This window comes from Oenanthe melanoleuca, chromosome Z (genome assembly GCF_029582105.1).
Source record: "Oenanthe melanoleuca isolate GR-GAL-2019-014 chromosome Z, OMel1.0, whole genome shotgun sequence".
Lineage (NCBI taxonomy): Eukaryota > Metazoa > Chordata > Aves > Passeriformes > Muscicapidae > Oenanthe > Oenanthe melanoleuca.
Window position 1 is genome coordinate 32,584,651 of NC_079362.1, and position 21,283 is coordinate 32,605,933.

A 21,283-nucleotide genomic window follows, 5' to 3' on the forward strand; every position below is an offset into this window, starting at 1 on the left:
CTGCAAATGAAAAGGTTAGAAATGGTCACCGTGAAACTCTGTGGGAGCATGTGAAGCAATCACTACTCCTGTAAAATGTAGGCTTGTGGAATGGGCTGGGGAAATCAGTTCTGCACCCTATGTAAGCGTGTCTGTGATAACAAATTCCTCATGGCCAAGTACTGGTTTTTTAGCCTTGTTTCACCAAGGATATCCTCTCTACTTACAAGGATTTGTAAGTACAGCTACAGGATTGCTTTCCCAGCAGTTTCTTTATAAGAAGGCTGTGACATCTGCAATAAATAGTTAGTAATTTCCTTTTTATCCGACTTATTTTTCTGCCTGAATTTTGCCTTTGGAACAGGTTATGTGGGGACAGGTTCAACAAAGAAGCAGAACAAGACGCATGCAGCCTGACTGAAAATCCTCTGCTCTACTCAGGAAGCAGCGCCACTTACTTTAAAGGTATGTGAGCTGATCTTCTCTGGTTCTGCTGCTTTTTATCCTTGACCCAGTTCAAAGGACAGAACTTTCCCTTGCAGAATCTTTGAACACACAGGCAATATAAATTCGGGCGTATTTTATCTAATTAATTGACTTTTATGTGTGTTTTAGTGTTTTTATTCCAGAAAAAAAAAAGAATGCTAGAAATAAAAGGTAAGGAGGAAGTTCCTAGCAATAAGGAGTACTGAGATGTAACATTTTTTCAAGAAGTCTTTTTTGCTGCTGTTGATTATGAAACAAACCATTAAAACTGGTATACAATATTATAATATAATAATGAATAATAATTTAAAAGATTTGTCATAGGTGTGCTTTACAGTCTTTGTTTGCCTTTGTAGCCCTTACATTGCAGTAATAGCTCTGAACTTTTATTATGCAACCACTGCTGATGGTAAGACTTTCTCAGGGTAAGACAAGCCCTCATTTCTGGTAAAAAAATTCTAAGCTGCTTTTTAATAGAATCACTATAAGGCAGGGTTTGTCTGTACTTCATCCAGCTCTCATCAGTGCTTACTATCAATATATGTTGGACGGTCATGTTGCAGACTAGACTGCATTTGTTTAAAAAACAAAAAAAACCCTGAAACAAACAAACAAAAGACCAACAGCCACCATCCTCCATCTGCAGATAAACAAAAAAATACTCAAATAAAACATCACTATCTTCCCTCACTTTGATGTTTCATCTGAGTAAGCTTCTATTGCAAGGACTGGTCATGGCTTTTTGTGAGGCTTTTGTTATCATTTTTGTGTATTTCTACACCGGCTACAAAAATACTCCTTAACTCCTCAGGGACCTTGCAAGGCCTGCAGCTCAGTGATTGGCCTTTGTGACAAGGAATTACCCATGGCATACTACAAATAATGTCCTCTGACTACTAGTCGAACACTGTTTATCCTTGAAAATAAGGCTCTTACTGAGAATATGATCCTAAAGAAGAGATGCGCTCTTATTTGTGAGGGACTGTATGTTACTAGCAAGTTGCCTACCTCTAGTAGTACTAAATAATGGTTCACACACCAATGAGTAGCAATATCCCATGATATATTACCTAATGTGAGTGTTATTGCCATACCTGGACTGTAGACCCAGAGAGTGAATATTGTGTCTTTGGCATTAATCCGCTGGTATGCTTTTCCATCCGATGAGAATTCCACTTCAAATGTCTTTATACACCTAGAAAAGAGAACCAGAGAGGTTTGTAAATACAATTGATCATATGTGAGCTATCAAATACTAGTCTCAGTGCTATTTTAATAAGAAGAACAAAAATAAGAAATGTTAGATTAGTTTATTCCTACCAATTGTAGGATAGCATGAATTGCCACCATTTAGTGGCAATTTAACAGTCTTTCTTAGGAAGAACCAGGGCTCCAACATCCCCCAGCAAAACACCTAGACTGACTTGCTCTTTTAGGTATATGCAGCATCACAAAATGTCATGCATCTTTCACTCAGACGTCAGAGTTATCAAGAATGAAGAATCAAGGGAGATTGGCTTGAAAAGGAGCTATGTCACTGCTTCCTGAGGCAATCTGGCTGCACACTGGATCACCTTTCAGAGCTCACCTACAGAGAGTTTCCAGTTGAGTCCAGCTTGCTGAAGCATCCCTTACAGAGATGTTCAAGATCCCACTTAGGCATCTGATGATAATACAACTTTTACCATTAATCTTCCTGTTTGCTATGCTGAATTCCCTCAGAAATGCCACTGAATACTGGTGAGCAACAGGCAGGTTCCTTTGATCAGGCAGCAAATTAGGCAGGGTTGCTCTTCACAGCCTGTGCACATAGGTCCTACAGTTCTTTTTGTCATATAAATGCACTATATCATCTATCAAGGAGGAACAATTCATTAATTTGTGAACTTGTTTTACACTGTAAGGGCTTGTGAAAACTTAGGCAGTAGTACATTGGTAAGTCATTTGTATCCACTTTATTTTAAATCTACTTACTTTGACTTTACACAGTCGTCATCCCACAGCACAACAACCTGCCCCTTTGTGAGAGGGATCAAACGAACACCAGTCACCTGTCCAAAGACACAAGCCCATGTAAGAAAACTGTACAAGCCAATCAGCCAGGTCTAATTTCTGTGTTCATACTTTCTTAATAATTATTTGCTTTAATTTTTTTTTCCCATTGAGATCAGGTGTAAAAACAAAATTCTTGGGTCTGTAGCTTTTTGCAGCCTATGTCTCCCACTCGTCAATCTTGCAGAGGACCTTCAGAGGCTCTGGGTATCACTATGAACATGGGTAAGACTGAATGAGCAGATACAGATGTCTAATATGGCAGCCATGACTCCATTTTAGCTATAGCTGTCATTTATTAACTGGAGAGATGTTGCCAATCCTTGTAGCATACCATGTGATTTTTAAAGAGATACTGCACTTTTCAGGTACTGCATTACTAATTTCCCACCATGGGAACTTCCATTCACCTCAGTGATGGCTCCTATCACTTGCTATATACTACTTTATCTTGAATTATAACTTTGAGAGCCTTCTCATCAAATGAGAGAAGAACTGTTTATTTACTAATTCTTACATGGTACTTTTAACAAAAAACTAACTCAAATGATCTTCTTCTAAGATTTAAGGCAGGAAGGAGTTTCAGTTTTAATGTGTCTGATGGCAGAATACAACACATACTTGATCAGGAGCTGATCTGGGTCTTGCACAGATGTGGATAAGAAAGACTGAGGGAATGGGAAAGTCTTGCTTCAGTGTCAGGATGCCAGCTTCAGGAAATGGGAATGGGCCTGTCACCAGTGGGTCCTGTGGAGCCAAAGAGTTGTGCTGTGAAAAGTCTTTCATTACAGCATCTAAAGCACTGTTAAACCAGTGTAAACTGCCTGTGGGCAATTTAGAGTCCTAAACTTTAGGACTCTAAATTTCCAAAAGATTTGATACTGCTAATGCTTACAGACATGGAGGTTCTCCATACTGGGAGACTTTATACTCACCTGTTTTCCAGCTCTTCAGGAAACAGAGGGTTTCACAAACTTTTGTTTCAAAGGTTTAAAAATTTTGTTCATTTCACAAACTGGGCTGGTCACAAATGCCCTTAGGCACAATCTGTCACTTCTGCAACCTCCCATGGATGCCTTTCAGGCTAGAGGTCTTTACAGACCATGGCCCCATCTCTTCCCAGCAGGAGATGCTCTGCTCTAATGCAGAGCAAGCTACTGCTAATGCTGTGTAGAGACAGCTACACAGCCGGTCTCTGGGGATGAAGCTGTACCAGATGGCCAAGAGCATCCAAAATCTTGCTGTTTCCCTTTTCAAGAGCTGATGTCTCCTACATATCCAACAGGCCTTAGAAATAGTCAGTTATAGTGACCGGGAAGAGAAGACACAGTACTGTATACCAAAGTCAGAAAGCAAATACAGTCTGTGGGCCCTGAAGGGGACAAAGATGACCTCTTTTTTTTAACCCAGGAGTCCGAATGCACAGGGGAAACTATGGGAGGGGGAGTTGAAGTGAGGCTGCTCACATATGCTCACATACAGTAAGTAACATCCACACGGCTTTCAGCATAGGAAGGAGAGGAATTCTCAGAGAAGACTTACCCCTTAATTACCTCTATGGTGCATTCAGCACTAGTGAGGATGAGGGAAAACTGTTGGTCTCCCTGTGAGCCCCTCACAGTTTTCTGAACTTGCACTGGGTATTTTTCACCTCAGGGAGGTGTTTGCTTTCTATTAGTAAGGAGGGGTCATTTCAACTCTAATGAAGCAATTTGGCCACTATGTAATACACACAGGGCCATGTGACTTACTTGGGGAGATGGAACAGAAAGGGTCTCAAAGCTCACTGAAGATTCAGAGAGAAGGCAGAACTTCCCTAGGAGCAACTATGCCTCCTTATTTTATGGGTAGGCCCAGAGCGAAGAGGTTGTATAACATAAACACAAAGGCATAAGTTGTGTATGAACTATACTTTTCTGCAGGACTGCAAGTGAATTTTTGTATGTATATGAAAAGTGAATGACTGCGGGCTAAGGAAATTTTGACTATGGGCCTGATTTCTTGTGTTTTTCACAAGAATTTTACCCATACAACACTTCAAATAAACAACCATACCTCAGCATCCCTTATTTGCTGGAACTGTTCTGGAGAAGGAAAGTCAGGGCTTCCTAGGTTTCTCCACTTCAGATAGGGATTGGTTTGGTTGTTATCCATGTAGTATGTCACATACACCAGCTCTGTAGGAAGACAAACAAAAGATCAACAAGAATAAATTTAACAGCTGTGTAAGTCTACCTTTTCAAATGTTATTTCAGCACTTTGGAGCCTGATTTCCAGTGGAAAGTCCTGTGGCTAGCACTCTCATGAGGCTCTACAATTTACATTTGCCAAGTTTGCATTTCAAACTATTACTTCCACAACCAGAAATAAAATCCTCTTTTAGCAGAGGTGCTGCACGGATTTGTTGGGTAACTCCATCAGCTGTGCAATAGTGTGTTGGCTGTCTTGGAGTCATCTCATTAAGGGAACTGCTGCCTGGCAATATCCAGCCAAGTACACTGAGATCAATAGCTTTCCAAAAAGGTAGTGCTTGGCAGTTGCCATTAAAGGCAGGGTCAAAGTGTAGGCATTAGGAGTGAATCTTTCAAAGAAGAACACCATTATACCTCAGAAACTCTAGGAGTGTGCAAAAGATGAGAAAGGAAGTTAGGAAATTAAATTCACTCTTGCAATGAAAGGCAACTCACTACAAATTTTCCAGCTGATATTTTGTCTTAAGGATCACTTAACATATGACCTGTCTACCTCATACTTGTTTACCTCTAAGTTTGGGGAAGTGGGTGGTATTCACTGTGACAGTGCTGATGTTGGATGAAGTCCTGTTATCTTCACTTGAATACATCAGTACTGTAGCTTGCCAGCTGTCTGAGGGCTGTGTTTCACTTGGGGTGTGCACAGCTGCCAGCACACCAACCGTGCTGTTTTGAGCGCTTTCATCTCCACTGATCTTCACCTCTGAAAAAATCTGCTTTTCTCCTTTAAAAAATATGACAAGTGTAAGCATCACTGTTAGTCAGTTCTGTGTCAGAAGCTGTAGAGTCAAAGCATGCCAATAAACTGAGTAGAGGTTGAGCTATGTTCTGCCTTCAGTCAGATTTATTTCACAACAGCAGAGTGTGTACATATGACAGAAGTTTTTATGCTTAGCAGTTCCACTAGCAACACACAAACAGGTGATAGTGAATGACGTTCTCCCTATAAAATGCTGCATGAGTCTTCCAGCTGCAGGGATTTCTCAAAGACAGTTACGGGATGTACCCCTTGTATCACAAGAGGGAAGTACCAGTCAACAAAAAATGAGTGGTTGGCACCCAGAGGGTATCAACAAAGCAGTAATTTAAATCAAATGGATAACAGACTCTCAGGAATATTTTCCAAGCTATCAATCTCTCTGAGGAAATGAAGTTCCATTTTCTTAACACAGCTAGTAAACAGTGAGCAGGAGAACCCATGATTTTATCAATAGTGAGATGGTTGGAACAATCTTTCTTAGGCTGGAAGCTTCTGGGTAGGAGGGGTTATTGATGTGCTCTTTAATCAGTGGTTACTATACCTAGCAGGGCCAGCAAGCCCATGGCAGTCAGCACTGGTTTCCGCACCATCTGGACATGAGGTGGCCTTGTATTGTTCATCTGAAAACGAGCTGTCAGAGTCCGCTGGGTGAAGTAATGGGGGTGGTAGCTCAAGAAGGCATTGTCATTACTCAGCAGCGAGTAGTTGATGGTATTGTTAGCTTTGGAAATGAGCAGGTTTTGGTGTTGGATGATTACCTGCAAAGTCATAGAGAAAATTAACCTTCACCTTGGAGAAAAACCAACAAATGTGCAGTCCCTGTATTTTTATTAAATCTTTACAGCATTTTACTTTACTGTAAAATCTGAAGTACCTGCATAGTTTTGCCGGCAATAAGTCTCTGAAATAATTATTACTAGTACTCTTCATAAATAATGAACACATTTCCTTGTCTATTGCACTACAAATGATGCTCCTCTGTCTTGAATAGTTAATTAGTAATCAAGATTTACCATCTGAATTAAATCTAAATGGTTCTTGAAATCTGGAGTTACTTTGTACCCACTACACCGGTGTCTGTGAGCTGGTCCTGGATTCTGTTTTTCAATTAGTTATGTTTCCCACTTGGTGCCAACTTGGATTTAATTTTCCTGGTGTTTCATGGGTTGCTGTGCTGCTCTCCTGCAAAGCATCAAAGTTCCCAAGTTCTCTGTTTATTAGATTGTGCCTGAATTAAGCAGAACTTCAGAAGGCTGACAACTAAACAGTCTCACAACTGTGTCTCTGAAGGAACACAGTGCTTCAGCTTCTATACAACCAAGTGTTAATTTTCCATTGGACGTATCTTTCTTTCTCACTTCATATCACCACATCATTATAAAAACTTATTTTGTCTTGCAAACTCTCTGTGATGTCATCAATGACTTGTTGCCTTAGAGAAACCTGCCTTTGTCTCCTCAGGAGCAGCTGATAAGACACATCTTTTTTTCTGGGTGACATACATGCTCCTCTGTTTAGGAATTATTCCTTTGCACAGGATCACTTGGATTCTATGTGCTGTTTAAGGTAGTGGCTCACAAAGCACCAGGCCTGCAGTGGAAATTATTGGTATGCAGGGGAAGAGCTGAATTTGCTCTGGGGCCAGCATACAATTACTGCAGAGGTGGGACTGTTGAGCATTCTCTTCTCCTCTTCTGCTTTTCTGGTCAACATCAGTAATTACTAGCAGTAATTAATAAGATCATGTGTACAGCCAGTATCCCAAACCAAAGAATGGACTAAACTGAAAGCTCAAGGAAAGTATTATACCTGATGTCTCTTGATGAGATAAACTTAGAGAAGGAGCTGGGAAATAATTCTCACATATATGAGAATTGCCAGCAGTATTGACACCAGAGCAGTAGTACTACATAGAGAGGGCATGTGGGGGAGTAATCTTATCAGATGGGGGACTGTACACATTCTCCAACTCAGTTCTCTAGTCCTTCTCTGACAAGTTCTCAGTTTGGTTCTGAGTTGGATTTCTTTTTTAAGAAAAGATGAAGAAAACTAATACAAACTAAATCAAGCTGTTAAAACCAGACTATTCAGGGAAACCCCCACTGTATCAGTAGTGAGATCTCCCTTTTTTAAGGATCTATTAGTCTGAGTAGCTGCTTAAAAATTCACTGTTAAGTCTACTTTTTCAACTGCACTAACACATCAGGGGACACTACTGTGCCAAAACTACCAATGAACTGTTACCTTTACAACCATCGCTGCATAGGTCACATCAGCTCTCCAGAGTTGTGGAGTGGACCATCCAACCATTGGATCTGCTTCATCGTTATATATGGCAACAGAAGAAAAACTGGGAAACAGCTTCTGAATTTGCTGAACTACTTCTACTTCTTGTTGCAAGATGTAGAGAGAATTCCCACCTCCCTGTAACAATATTTCATATCTGCTTAGTAGTAGTCAGGAAACAATGGTAAACATAGAAATATAATCTAGAGCCATAAACATAAAACATATTCTGAAAACATATTCCTTTGTCACCAGGTGGCTGTAGACCAAAAAAATCAGTATTTTTACCTCATCTAGTACAGTATGTGCTATTTGCGTAAGTTCCTCCTAGAATATAAAATGGAAGAGAAGTAGAAGAGTGTTTCCCCTTGGGAATTAGACAAAGACAAATTTGCTTTGAATTGAAGTCCTGTAACTGAACATCACCAAAACTTTGCAAGAATAGGTAGCTGTGCTTCTTGATATAGTCTGGACACTCATCATCATCATCATCACTGTCATCAACTTTGTAAATCAGAATAAAACGTAACTTTGATCATATTGACTTAAAAAATGGCTTTAAACTGAAATCTTGGACTAACCTTCTTATGGAGAGAGATGTAATCCAGCCTTACACCAGTCTCCCCTGTGAAGAAGTTGGTCCCATTGTAGCAATGACACAGAAGACTCCAGCACATGGGTGACTTGGGTAAGGGATGGAAGGAATCCCCAGGGCCTCCAAATTTTAGGAAAGGACTGGCTGCTCTTAATCCTTCTGAACAAGCATCATAATAGTTGAGAAACCCTGAAATCCAAGCAGATTAATACATCAAATGTGATAAAACAGAAACTGGATATAAAACTAGGAGATGTTATAACCGTATTATTTATTGGCAAGACCTCACAGACTGGGACCACCCTTTCCTATGCACTGACAACACAAGAAAACATCAAAACCTCAGCTGCCTTCATAAGGTTCTTCTAAAGGTCTTGTACGAGCATGTTCCCAAAGTATGCAACTCCAATGAGGAGTGCTTCCCTTACTCCACCCTTTGCCCCTTTACTGCTACTAACTTTCATCTTCTTAGTGTAACTCCTGTTTTGTGTTTTTTGCACCCCTGATAACCAAGTAGGGAATAAATAAATAACATGACCTTAGCAAAATGGATTTGCTGTACCTATCACATTCCTTATCATTCCTGTCTACCTTACTTCTTTGTCAGTATAACCTACATGTCACTGCCACTCCTCTGCTCACACCATACACTTGTCTCACTTCACCACACTCACAAGTGTTCCAAAATATGCTCACCTTTTACTGTCATAGACACATTGTCAAAGTCGTGGTGGTCTGGTTCATTCCATGTCTCAAAATTCCATTTAGCAACATGCTCCAATCCGTACCTATCTGTAGGAGAGGCCTCATTTATCAATGAGCTGCATATCCAGACAATACTATCAATAAGTGACTTATACAGACAATACTATTAGTTTGGCCTGGAGGTGAGGCTCAGCACCTATAACTACCACTACAAAATTTCCCTCATAATTTTTAATAATGAGGGAAATGTAATTTGGAAAATGTAATTTCAAAATGATCTCTCATTTTTCATGAAATGCAGCAACATTTGAAAAAGATGGAAGGTGAGAGGGAGATGACTTACAGCTTTGTGATTGGGGCACTCATCTACCCTTAATTCAGGCTGAGCCTTCTCCTTGTTAGAAATATTTGAAGCTGGCATACAAGAAGTATTCAGGTTATCATGCTCCAGTGAAAGCTGGTAGTTTACAACCACAACAATATAACAAGGTTAAAAGTCAATCCTTCGAGGCAGGCCAAATGTGCTACCCAGAACACTATATTCATTCTGGCTGTTGGCCACGGATCAGTAAAAAGAGGGACTGTTATCCCATAGTCTCTTCTGATATATTTTTCTGGTTTGTTTTCTGGTTTTGTATTGAAATCCAGGGTCTTGAAATTGATCATAATACACAAAACTTTTTGAAGTAGCTAGAAAAGATTACAATAGAACAAACAACAAGTAAGTTATTTTTTTAACATACCTATGTATCTCCTGGCCAGAACAGTAATTAAGTTTCTCCACTGTACTACACGCTCTTTATCTTCAAAGTCTAAAAAATATCCTGATGGATTCCCCATCAATTCAAATCCTAAAAAAGATGTAAGAAATTGGTCTCCTTTTTTTGGTGAATGTTATCTCATTTTTATTAATGAAGGGGTTATCACATCATCTGAAACCAACTTGTTAATGAAGAAGCATCATTAAATGGGTTCTTTTTCTGTTTCCACACGTTCCCAATAGAAAATATTTCAGAATTGAGGTTGTTTACTTGTTACTCATCGGTGACTATAGTAACCAAAGCTAATAATTGTCAACATAAATGCAGGGCTCAGACTTAAAAACTTAAAACAGTGGATGTTTGCATAAATTTAAGGGATATTATACCTGGAGTATCTGCTTCTCTTGTCCCTTTTAGGTATATGTCAGTGAGTACAATCTTCTCTTCAAGAGATCTCATTTACAAGTCCAACCACCTGTAACTGCCTTCAAAGGCAATGTAAAACCATTTGTGCTCTACTACTTGCTATAAGACTATTTTGCTCCCACTGTTTTTCACGGACATGATGTAAATGCAAATAAGTAAATAATGAATTTTATCAAAACCAGCTTTGGAAAAGCCCTCTAAGAATATTCTAATGACTGTACAATATGGACAAACAGACATACCAGAGGCAGGGAGCTGTCCTTACCTGGAATCAGCTTATTTTCCCACAAGCGATCCATATAGTTATCCAAGGCAGTAAAATTGTAGTTAACTTTGCCATTCACAATTCTGAAGAACAAAGGTAATAAAAATTACAAGTGTAAACATTATAGCAAAGATAGGACTTGATTCTATAATGAGTCAGATGGCTTCCTTCTCAAAATTTGAGACTTGGGTTCTTGGAATTGTACACAAACTTCCTTCCTCTAAAGGAACAGGTGCTCACCATAAGCAAGTCATGTGTCTTGACCAATCCATGCCCTTTTCCTATTTCAGCAGCATACCGAAGGAATATAATGGGTCTGCTTGCTGAATTCTGATTTTTCATAGAATATTAAGATTTCTAACTCTCTGCTTTAGTATAACTAACACATATTTTCTTTTTTTGCTTGAGCTGTTTTTTTCAGTTTCCACTGCATTACCCACTACTAGGCCAGCTCTTTTCACTTCGTATCTTTCAAATAATGCTGAATTTATGCACACAATATCTATAATATTTACCTCATTGTAAACATTTGCTTAATATTTCTCCTGTACTCCCAGTATCACAGGCTGCAAATCATACATCTTTGAATAAATTCATTCAAAGACTTAGCACCCTATGATGAATTCCTTTGTGTCAGAGTATCTTGCAGGAACACAGGTACCAACGTGTGGGCATGGATGGGAACACTAGAATTCTTTTACCCAGGGGACGAAAAATGCTATTTGCAATTTATATGTGATACACTAGAAGATTTGCCTTAAATTCCTGAAAGGCTTTCTTTGCCTGGTATCCAGTAGAAACAAATACAAGGTACTATGCGGGTCAATTTCCCACAACTTCTGAACTTTTGATCTGATTTAACTGAAATCTGAAAGGGATGGAGAATCTTTGCCAGTATGAAGTGCCAAATAGGAATTAACAATGAACTTCTCTTGAGAACATTCTGTTAGTGTGACTTACTGCTGTTTGGCCCAAGAAACAGCTTTGGCCTCGTAGCCAAATTCTGGCCTCAGTACAGCCTGAGCAAAAGGCTTTTTAAGTACCTTTGACATAAGTCCAGCCCTGGTCATACAGCGGCACTGAGTGAAGTCTTGGCAACTCCTGTCAAAGCTGATTTCTCCAGCCATGCCAGGGCACTTTTCAGGTCAGCCTGACCAGCTCTCCTGAAGTCTTGCCTGCTCTTTCCTAGGCACTTTGCCTTTGCTTGGGTGGAAAGCTATACAAGTAAACTACAGCTGCAATGCTGCTGGTATAATCGAAGGGGGAGAGACAATCACAGTTCTTGCAACTGATCAGTGCTAGCGTAGTATGACAAGCAAACAAAAAAGACAAGATTAGACGTGAGAAAGGGGACATCAGCAGAGCTCTTAAATCAATGCTGGGCTCTGTGATGAGAGTCACAAGTTGTTTCTTTCTGTGCCTCTCCAAATATTTCTGAGCCTCTTCGATAGTCTCTTCCTCTGTGCTTTCTTGCCAAGAAAAGGTTTCAGTGAAGAAACTGTAATAGCAGCTTCAAATTCTCAAAGAACTAAGAAGGGCTGACAGAACTGCCTAATGAACAAATAAAGGAACTGTGCAACATGAAGAAGGCAAATCTGACAAGGATGTAGAAGAGGAAGACAAGGCAGGCAAAGTAAGTGCGACATAGGCTGTATTGACTATGCCAGCTCCACATGCTATGTAACAAGGCACACAATCCTAGTCCCAGCCTGGTCACACTCTTTTACCAATGACCTGAAGCAGGCTTTTTATTTTTAAAGTGTGCCCAACCACCACGACAAAAATTGTCACGTATGCAGTCAGAGATGGACTCAGGATTCCTGCCCAAGTTAAATGGTGCAGCAGTAAAAGAAGTAAATAGCAGAAAGAAATTAATTTGCTTTAGTACACTTAAAAGTACTTTAAAAGTCACTGCTGAACTTAAGAATGGCCATTTGGAACCACGTTTTTTTTTGCTTAGACCGAAGTTTTTTAAAAAGTCCTATTCCAAAGTTCAAAGACTAATTTTTTTTTTGCTAAAACTAGTTCTGCTTTCTCAGATCCATTAACTGTTTCCAGTTGTACCCTGTGTTCTATTGAATTATTTGCTTACATGCACACTTACAGTCAGTGTGCGTAAGAATGATTAACTACACTGTCTTGTAAAAAGTTAATCATGCCATACAGACAAAAGTAAAGGAACTAGGGTCTTCCTGACTTCAGTCTAAGGTCTACACAGTATTATGTGAAAACAAATGCATAAATAAAACATACTATTTGATGCCTGTACACTTAAGATTCCAGGACATTTACATTTTTCCTACTGCACCAATTAAGTAACACATTTAAAACATTGCCATTGCTAACTATGACTGAGTGATGGTACACAAGATCTCGTGTTATGTGTGTAGGTGTAGAGGCATTTATGTTTCTTGGCTGACCTGTCACTTTATAAGAATCTCTTCTTCCTCCCAAGCGGACCAGAAAGAATGCTGCCATTAATAAAATGATTACTTGACTGACAGGATTGACACTTTCTCAGATTTCCATCTTATCTTTACCTATACTACATTTCTGATGTGAGATCAATGCACTTTTTCACAGTATACACAGTTCCACTAGAATCTGGGTTGTATGGTTGCCTGCCATGTAGTGACTGGAAGCCATGCTGACTGTTGCATTTGAGGCACAGAAACTGGTACTATTTACATATGTTCTGCATGGACAAGACTGGCTCAACTGCCAGGCTCTTGCCAGGAGTGCTCTGAAAACAACTTCAGGACACTGAAGACTGGATCAAAACTGTTACAGGCACATGACAAGGTAAATCCATGGTGGAGGATAAATCCACATAACACCGCCAAAGTTGTTCAAAACATCTTTCTATATCTAAACTGTTGGTCAAGTACCTATGACTGGACTCTTGGCTGCAAGCTCACAGAATTTTACAGTCCATTTTTTGCCTGCTCCTCTTTCAATCTTTCATGGTTTCTAGACACCACTGCCTTCATTTATGAACACCCAAAAGGTTATGTACTTGTCATTTCATCTGAATGCTTGCAAGACTGGGATTGTTCATTGTTTGCTGTCAGGTATTATGAATGTCAAGCAGCAGTCACTGTGCTGTCTGTGCCTGGCTTTCAACTGGTCCTCAGCTGGGATTTTTCTGGGAAGCTTGCCAGCTTCTTCAGTCATTATAAACAACTAAAGCACATTTACTAATGGCATCCTGGCACCAAGGCCCATAGAAGCATCAGGCATGAGGTTGCTATATTCCAACGACTGTTGCCTGCTGGTGAGGAATCTTTCCAATCTGTATCATGGTCTTAGTTCCAGACCCACGTGCTGCCTCTTGGAAGCAACAATCATACTGTGACTATGAAGAGCAGTGATGAATAGAGGGGTGTCTGCTGGTTGACACAAAATCTGGTTGCTCCCTTCCTTGGAAATGTTTGTTTTGAGGGTAATTCTTCGCTGAATCAAAGGCTACAGGCCCATCTTAACAGGTTTCCACTACCTCCTATTACTGAAGTAAAGGTTTTTCAAGTACAAAGGGAAATTCTTTTCAGGTGCATAGGTAGCACTAGACAGCTTGCCAAAGTGCTGTAAAGACACTCATATAGTGCTTCTTATCCATGACACTTTCAGCCTACTCCCATTCACAAACTTAATCTCTCAGAAGGGCAGAGGTAAGACAGCTTTAGCTGTCAACACCTTGCATCACAGTCAGATCTGCTCCAGCTACCACAGCTGCAGATACTACTCCTTAGCCAACAGCTATTGCTTCCCTCCCGTGCCCAGCATCTGTTGCTTCTCCCCTGCACTGATCTTATCCAGGAATATACTGCATGTCCTGGAAAACATGTGCACACACAGACATTGGACCAAATATCTTACCTGAAGAGAAAAGAGAACAAAAACCGCAGGCAGGGAGTGTTTCCGTTCCAGGTGATCTTCAGTCACGTACTGAATCTCTAATAACATGTCAAGCTAACTTTATCAGACTTTATTATAATGTACTGAACTGTATCTCCTGGGATAGGAAGCCTTGTGACTGACTCCTGTCAGTAGGTCACAGCCCATCTAGGAATTCAAATGTATCATGCAGGGCAACCATCAATAGAGAGACAGTTGAAGAGAGTCTAGGATTAAGATGGTTGTGAAATACCAATATATTAGAATAGTACTCATCCTCATCCTGACATTCTCACTCAGCTACTGTGGTCTCTCCTTTGTATTTCTGGTAAACACAGTTACCACACACACCAAAAACTGACATAATCTGGCTTGCTTTCATCAGTATCTGAGAACAGCCTCTCTTCAGGCAGATTTGCCATAGTGGCTGGCTAACACCACTCTCAGAGTAGTGCAGTCTACTTACATCCTCATCATGAGCTTCTGCTTGGAAAGATTGCTCACCTAGCTGCAAATGTAGCCAAGAAGCAAGGACAGAAAACTGGCAGAAAGTGTTGGCAGACGAGAGATGCAACTCACAACTGTAAAATTTTTCAGCAGACTGTTGGCCAACCTCACACTTGGAAGGTGGACTTTACGAAGGAGCCACCTAAAAAGATCCCTTTCTCCATTGAAGGTTTTCTGTGTTACAATCTTAGAGAAGCAATAGTGCAGTCTAAGAGTCTACTCTGCTATAGCAGCATCTAGTATCTCTGCTGAGATAACGACGATATTGCATGCCACTATTTATTTGATAAAGATCATTAGCCGTGTGCCAGACCATCTTTGCCCACCCTTGTAACAGTGCTCCTGCAGTCATACACTGTTATCCACAGTGTCCAGGTTCAGGATGTGGACCAATGGTAACACCACCGTTGCTCTTGACGAGTGTAAATATGTGTAATAATTAAATTCCCCCTCTCAAGACTAAATGAAGTGAAAACAATTCTTGAAGTAAGTGACTACTATAAGGAGCATCTGCAGATAGTGTCCCAAGCAATTGCTTACCACCTTTCTAGAATCCATGATATCGTTTTAGGGACTGTAAAACTCCAGAACACATACAAGGGTCATCTACCCTGGAAATGAGTTTAGTGTCCAAAGTCAAGCTTTTCACTGGAAGCAAACAATAAACTTCTAAATGTTCCCGTAACAGTAACTGTTGGGAGAACAAACAACAGTAATCTACGCCATTTCAAATTCTTGCTGCTACAAGGTCCTCCAGAAGGAATGCTCTTCAGAAGTACCGGTCTTGTTTTTCAGCCAGAACAGGGTGTTAAATGGACAGGGAAGCATGTAAGCTTAAAAGGAGAGCATCTACATGATCAAGGTCAAAAGCTCTGGACAGAAAATGTCAGCACGTTTATTTTTTTTCAGAAGGGGAACTTGTTGCCCTCCAAGTGCCACTTACAATACAAAAGGATCCCGCCTCCTTAGTTTTTCTAATTTTGCAGCTACGAGGAATGTAATGAAGACAGTTTAAAGGTCAGGTTTTCATAAAGAATTTGTTTGCTCCAAACCCACCAATTGTATACATAAGCTTCTTGCTCTGCTGAGTACTTGAAAAACCCCTAGACCTTAAAAGCAGATCCAAAGGGATTGTAAGCACTACTGAAATGATACCTCAGAGCCTACGAAGGGCAGAATAGCCCACATTAGCATTCACCTTTCCAGAGGCTGAATTCTCAGCAGTTCTCTCCATGTCCCTTCAGTGTCAACAAAAAACCCTACTAGTCTGGTATTTCAGGTTTAAGTACAAGATCGTTAATAAATAACTAAGCAATCAGTAGACTCCTTGGTTATTAATAAACAAAACTTCCCCCTCCTGAATTGAGTAGAAGCTAACCATATAGTATTCATTCACATTAGAGCTGTTTCTGCCATGTTCTTGCTCTACCTGCTCTCACTTCCTATGATCAGTACAGGTAAAGTAAATTGGCTCCTGTTCACGAAATCTCCATAACCCAAAATAACCATGATAACTTGATATTTTTCAGGCTTATGAACACTGATTCTTCCTCCCTAGTGGTCCCCAAGCAAAACATAGCCCGTGCTTTTTACATAATTTGCAGACCAAAAACCTAATACAGGCCAAAGACTACCACACCCACACTAATTAACTCATATATTTTACTACTTCTGTGTCTATTATCATTAATATTTTTCTGCATTTGCTTCTCAGCTCTATCATTGTGTAAGCAGGGTTGGAAAAGCTGCTTGCTTGACAACTAAGCTACAGCTTCTTCACAGAAGCACAACACTCAACACTTCAGTCGGTGCTGGCCCTTACTTTGCACAATTCACTCACCCTATAGTGGGAATGAATCAGCCCAGCAGTAACAGGAGGACGCATTACAAAATCACAGAGCCAGGCAGCATCCAGCCTTTGCTGATGTCACAGCCTGTCACAGTTAATCCATCCACACAACCAACCAGCGTGGCACATGCGCAAAAAGAAGGATGGCTATGAATCTCTGTGACTTAGGAATAAACTGCTTCAAAAATGGAGTATACATCAGCTGTTATTTACTGGAAATCACTGCCTCTTCTACAAGCCAGCCAAGAGGCTGTGCATTCGGCTGAATATTTTTATTTTTTTAAAAACATAAAAATAGAATTGACTTCAATTTATCCAGCATCTTAAAAAGCGTCTTTGCTCCTTGAAATCAGCAGTATTTGAGCTTCACCTTGCAAAGCAACTCACAAAATCCTTGCTGTAATCTGACTGAAATTCACAGGCACAGAAGTGCAAGCAAACAATGGATGTTTTCAAGCTGATGCTAATCACGGCCTATGATTTTCCATTTCTTACTCAGCCTGCTATTGTGAGCATAGTCTCAGTCCTTCTTTCAGCAGTGAGCGTGCTGTGTGTGGGGGGAAGAGAGAGGCAGACAAAGCACCAACAGCTTCCTGTGCCGAGGTGAGTTAGCCTCGGAAAATATTGTTAGACTGTTGTGTCTCTTCTCCCCCGCCACACCCTTCTTCCCCTCTAAAATAAATTCCAGATGTAAAAGGGGAAATAGCTGTAGAAGAAATTTAGGCAAAAGCATATGCTGTTTTAGTATATTACCGCTCTAGACATGTGAACACAGCCAATCAGATCACCCAGGCATGGACAGATCAGTGTTGTGAGACCTTGTGATCCCTTGCTCAGGTTTGTTATGTTCACATTCGTTTGTAAAGGGAACAATTAAATAATAATGTGAAATAACAGAAAATGCTTTTCAACTGATTATATACTACAAATTTAAAGGCTTTGCAAGTCAATGAAAGGTTCAGTCATTGTATGTGAGCTGTCTGTAGAGTACACTCTTCTGATTGAGTTTGATGTATGAAACTGATTTCCTTCTGCGTAACACTTGGCTACTAGTAAAATGTTCATTGTGGTTTGATGCTGCCCTTGATAATGGAACTCCAAATAATGCCACCGATAAGTTTTGAAATGAGGTAACAGGGAGACTAAATTAATAATGAAGACTAAAGACCGCGAGGAAGAGAAAATGTGACCAAATGCTAAAACTAGCTTACTTTAAGCACAGAACTCCTTTTGGCACTGCCTGGGAAAGCTGTCACTGAACTTTTCCTCCCAAGCAGGTGACAGAACAGTTCTCTGTATCCATCAAGCATTCTAATTCAAGTACACACCATACTGCACCTTCTGAAATGAGCTTCCATGGTACATATTTGACTTACTGTTTTCATTTCACAGTTCTGTTATTACCACTCCTTCATGTTCACATGTTAATTTGTTGTTTATGCTCCATCTACTATTTTGCCTTCTAGCTGTACAAGGAAATACAGTTCCAAAGTATGTGACTACAGCTATATCACAGAACATAGCTTATTTATTGTTGTGTAAATCATAACATTAAGAGGGAATGATTGTCCTCCCTGCTGCCAAATATTCAAAAAGAACAAAATTCAGCAATGCTTTACTTAGTATGCTCTTGCAAGCACTTTGGTTGCTCATGCACATACTGTAATTGGAGCTGAAATTTTGTATTAATGCACAATGTGCTACTTTTAGCAGGTATTTTAATTTTTTCCATCTCATGTTCTCAAAACTTATTTCTACTTGTCAAGATGTGTATTAAGGAGCATTTAATGGACAAACCAACAGCCCAAGAAAAGAAAAACATGGAGGTAAATACCGAAGGTGTGAAGATTTGCAGCTAGATTTCTCAGCTGATGTACTTCTCTTACATCTAAAATACAGATAGCACATGGTGTCTGATGAAGTCCAGCAGCTGCTGGATCCATCTGCATATCAGATGTACCTTCAGGTATGTCTTCCTTTATCAGTCCTTGATTCCCCACAGGCCACTTTATGTCTAATTGGAATATATCACTTGTTTGCAAAACGATAATGAGTTTACTTTTTAACTTACTAGTATTTAATGACTTCTGATGGTGAAAAGGCACAATGAATACACCTTCCATGTCTTGTTCTTAATACTGGAGAATTTTTGTGATAAGCGGTTTCTGAGTACTTCAGAACTGACAAACTAGCACTATAAGCCAATCTGGAAAGAGCAGCTTTTTAACAGGTATGCCAGCATCTGCTCTTCATTCTCAAATATAAAACATTATAAGCCTCTTATAATTAAGCAGTTTAAACTAGCCAGTTGCATTTGTAGATAGTCTTCTACAAAATGGAAACCTACAAGTCTCTACAAACTGAGATCTGGTAATTGTATTTTGAACCTGGGTTTGGCATTACAATTTAAACTTGTGGCGTATTACTAAATATAGCAGTGATAACTCTTACATTTCATGATCTTCATGTTCATGTATTATCCCTTTTCCTTCATTCTTCCCCCATTCAAAAATCTTCTACTAATATGAAAAATATCTTCCCTTTCAATATAAAGATCCATTACATTCTGTGCCCATGAAACATGAAAATTTACTTCAAGATGCAGTAAGAAATCATATATTTTCTTTGCACTCAGAAATGGGCTTTCAAATATCCAGTTAAGATTACACAAAACTTCAAGGAATGGGTGAACAACCTTCAGAATTTAGAGAGACCATCCTTGCTACATTAAATTTGCCTCTAAGCTATACAAATATCAGTAGTAACATTCATCTTCATCAATAAGAAGGCTTTGGTTCTACAGTTCTGGCTGTCTGGGCCTGAAACAACAGGCAGGTTTTTTAAAAGGCAGGAAAGCTCAGACATTTTACATTCAATGTCAGCTGATGAATGTAAATGCTTCCTAATATATAAAATTTATCAGCTAGACCTCCTTCATAATTTATTTTAATTAAAATCCATTTTCAAAGAACAAATCTCAATTAGTGACCACTGACAACTAAGCATGAAGTGTAAGGACAGTTCCACACACTTCCTGCCCTAATCTCATTTAATACATTAAAAGTATTTTTTCATCTAATTGAAGTAAGCATATAAAACCCCTGTTTTATATAACATATGAAACTGTTAAAAAGACTGTAAAAAGCTACGTCAGGACTGCCATTCTGTTTGAATTCCACATAGTGTAACCAGTTCTATTAAAGCAGAACAGTGTAAATGAGTAAGAAGTCAGAGGTTACCAGCTTCTGTAATGTAATGATTTGAAGTTTATCTTTTACCTGTGATTACACTCTACAGGACAAAGATTTTCCCAGTGCTACTGTTTATCTGTAGTTATCTCATTGCAAGCATTATGAGAGCAATACCCAATTGGAAAGGCCCGCACTATATCATGATACAATTTCTAATCTATTCTCATAGAAAGCTGTGAGCCTGAGGTACTGCACTACTGGGTGCTGATAGAAAAACTGTTGTGGGACTACTGCAGCTACTTTGTGCCTTTGGTAAGTGCCAATCCATTGGTTCTGTGTTTGTAGAGGGAAAGAGAAAGGGATTTGCATGCTGAATGACAGCCTTCCTCAATTCTGAATATACAAATCAGCACTGAATCTTGCAGATATTTCTTCTGCAACAGGAATGACATATTTTTTCATTTAAAAGAAATCAGTAACATGACTCTCGACATATACACATAATTTTCACCAGCTCCTGGTACTTGACACAGCTAGAGCAGGAATGTGGGATGCAGTGCACAGTGGATTGGAAGGGAGTGGATGCTTACTTTCAGTGCGCCCATCTTTCCTATTAAATTGCAATCAAAAGTGTGCTTTTTAGGCACATCACCTGGTCACCATGATATAGAGTAATTGAGGCTTGAGGGCATTTTAAACAACACAGACATTAAGCATAGGAGCTTTTTTAATTCACTGAATTTTTGAACTTCAAACACTTGCACAGAAGGAAGAACATGACTATTATATTTGGACTATGTACTTTTGAAGATTTGATACTATTAACTGTGGCCCAATAAACAAGCACTTTTAACTATGTTTCTGTGATTCTAAGATTAATAGTTCTAAATCAATGTGACTAACTTAGCATTAATTTTTTAATGGTTAGGTTACCAGATATGAATTGTATGTAGCAATGCCATGATTTTTTCTGAAATCATCTGAAAATCAAGTGTGTCGGCAAAGTCAAATATATTTTATGTCTTTACATAATTCATTTCATAAATACTACTGCTCAATTCTGCTTTTAATCCTTTACAGTTTTAAAACTAATTGTAACTGTGCATCTGTTCATAAACATACATAGTAAGTCACAAAAAGGAAAATCACCTGTAAACTCAAAATTTCTGGTAAATGACGATCATACTTTCCTATAGTACCATAGTACCAATTCTTAGAGATAGCTGTTTCATTGTAGGACCTCTTTTGGCTATTTTGGCCAGTTACCATTGTTTG

At 39.4% G+C, this 21,283-nt stretch overlaps 2 protein-coding genes across 4 annotated transcripts in view; one reads left to right on the forward strand and one right to left on the reverse strand.

The window, feature by feature from the left end:
• IDUA (alpha-L-iduronidase) overlaps nt 1-21,283 on the reverse strand; it is a 45,501-nt gene that overhangs the window by 2,959 nt on the left and 21,259 nt on the right. The window contains exons 3-13 of one of the 2 annotated variants that reach the window (XM_056513137.1): nt 10,568-10,650; nt 9,859-9,966; nt 9,107-9,202; nt 8,397-8,599; nt 7,774-7,953; nt 6,071-6,287; nt 5,278-5,493; nt 4,573-4,694; nt 3,139-3,264; nt 2,440-2,516; nt 1,560-1,660 (exon numbers count right to left, since the gene is read on the reverse strand). In XM_056513137.1, the coding sequence (XP_056369112.1) occupies nt 1,560-1,660; nt 2,440-2,516; nt 3,139-3,264; nt 4,573-4,694; nt 5,278-5,493; nt 6,071-6,287; nt 7,774-7,953; nt 8,397-8,599; nt 9,107-9,202; nt 9,859-9,966; nt 10,568-10,650 (1,529 nt within the window). The remainder of the gene's footprint in view (nt 1-1,559; nt 1,661-2,439; nt 2,517-3,138; nt 3,265-4,572; nt 4,695-5,277; nt 5,494-6,070; nt 6,288-7,773; nt 7,954-8,396; nt 8,600-9,106; nt 9,203-9,858; nt 9,967-10,567; nt 10,651-21,283) is intronic. The other variant, XM_056513138.1, reaches the window with a different exon arrangement.
• Nucleotides 8-21,283, forward strand: part of SLC26A1 (solute carrier family 26 member 1) — a 39,073-nt gene continuing 17,797 nt past the window's right edge. The window contains exon 1 of one of the 2 annotated variants that reach the window (XM_056513135.1): nt 8-444. The gene's annotated coding sequence lies outside the window, so the exon portion shown is untranslated. Of the gene's footprint in view, nt 445-20,237; nt 20,321-21,283 lie in introns of those variants that run through there. The other variant, XM_056513136.1, reaches the window with a different exon arrangement.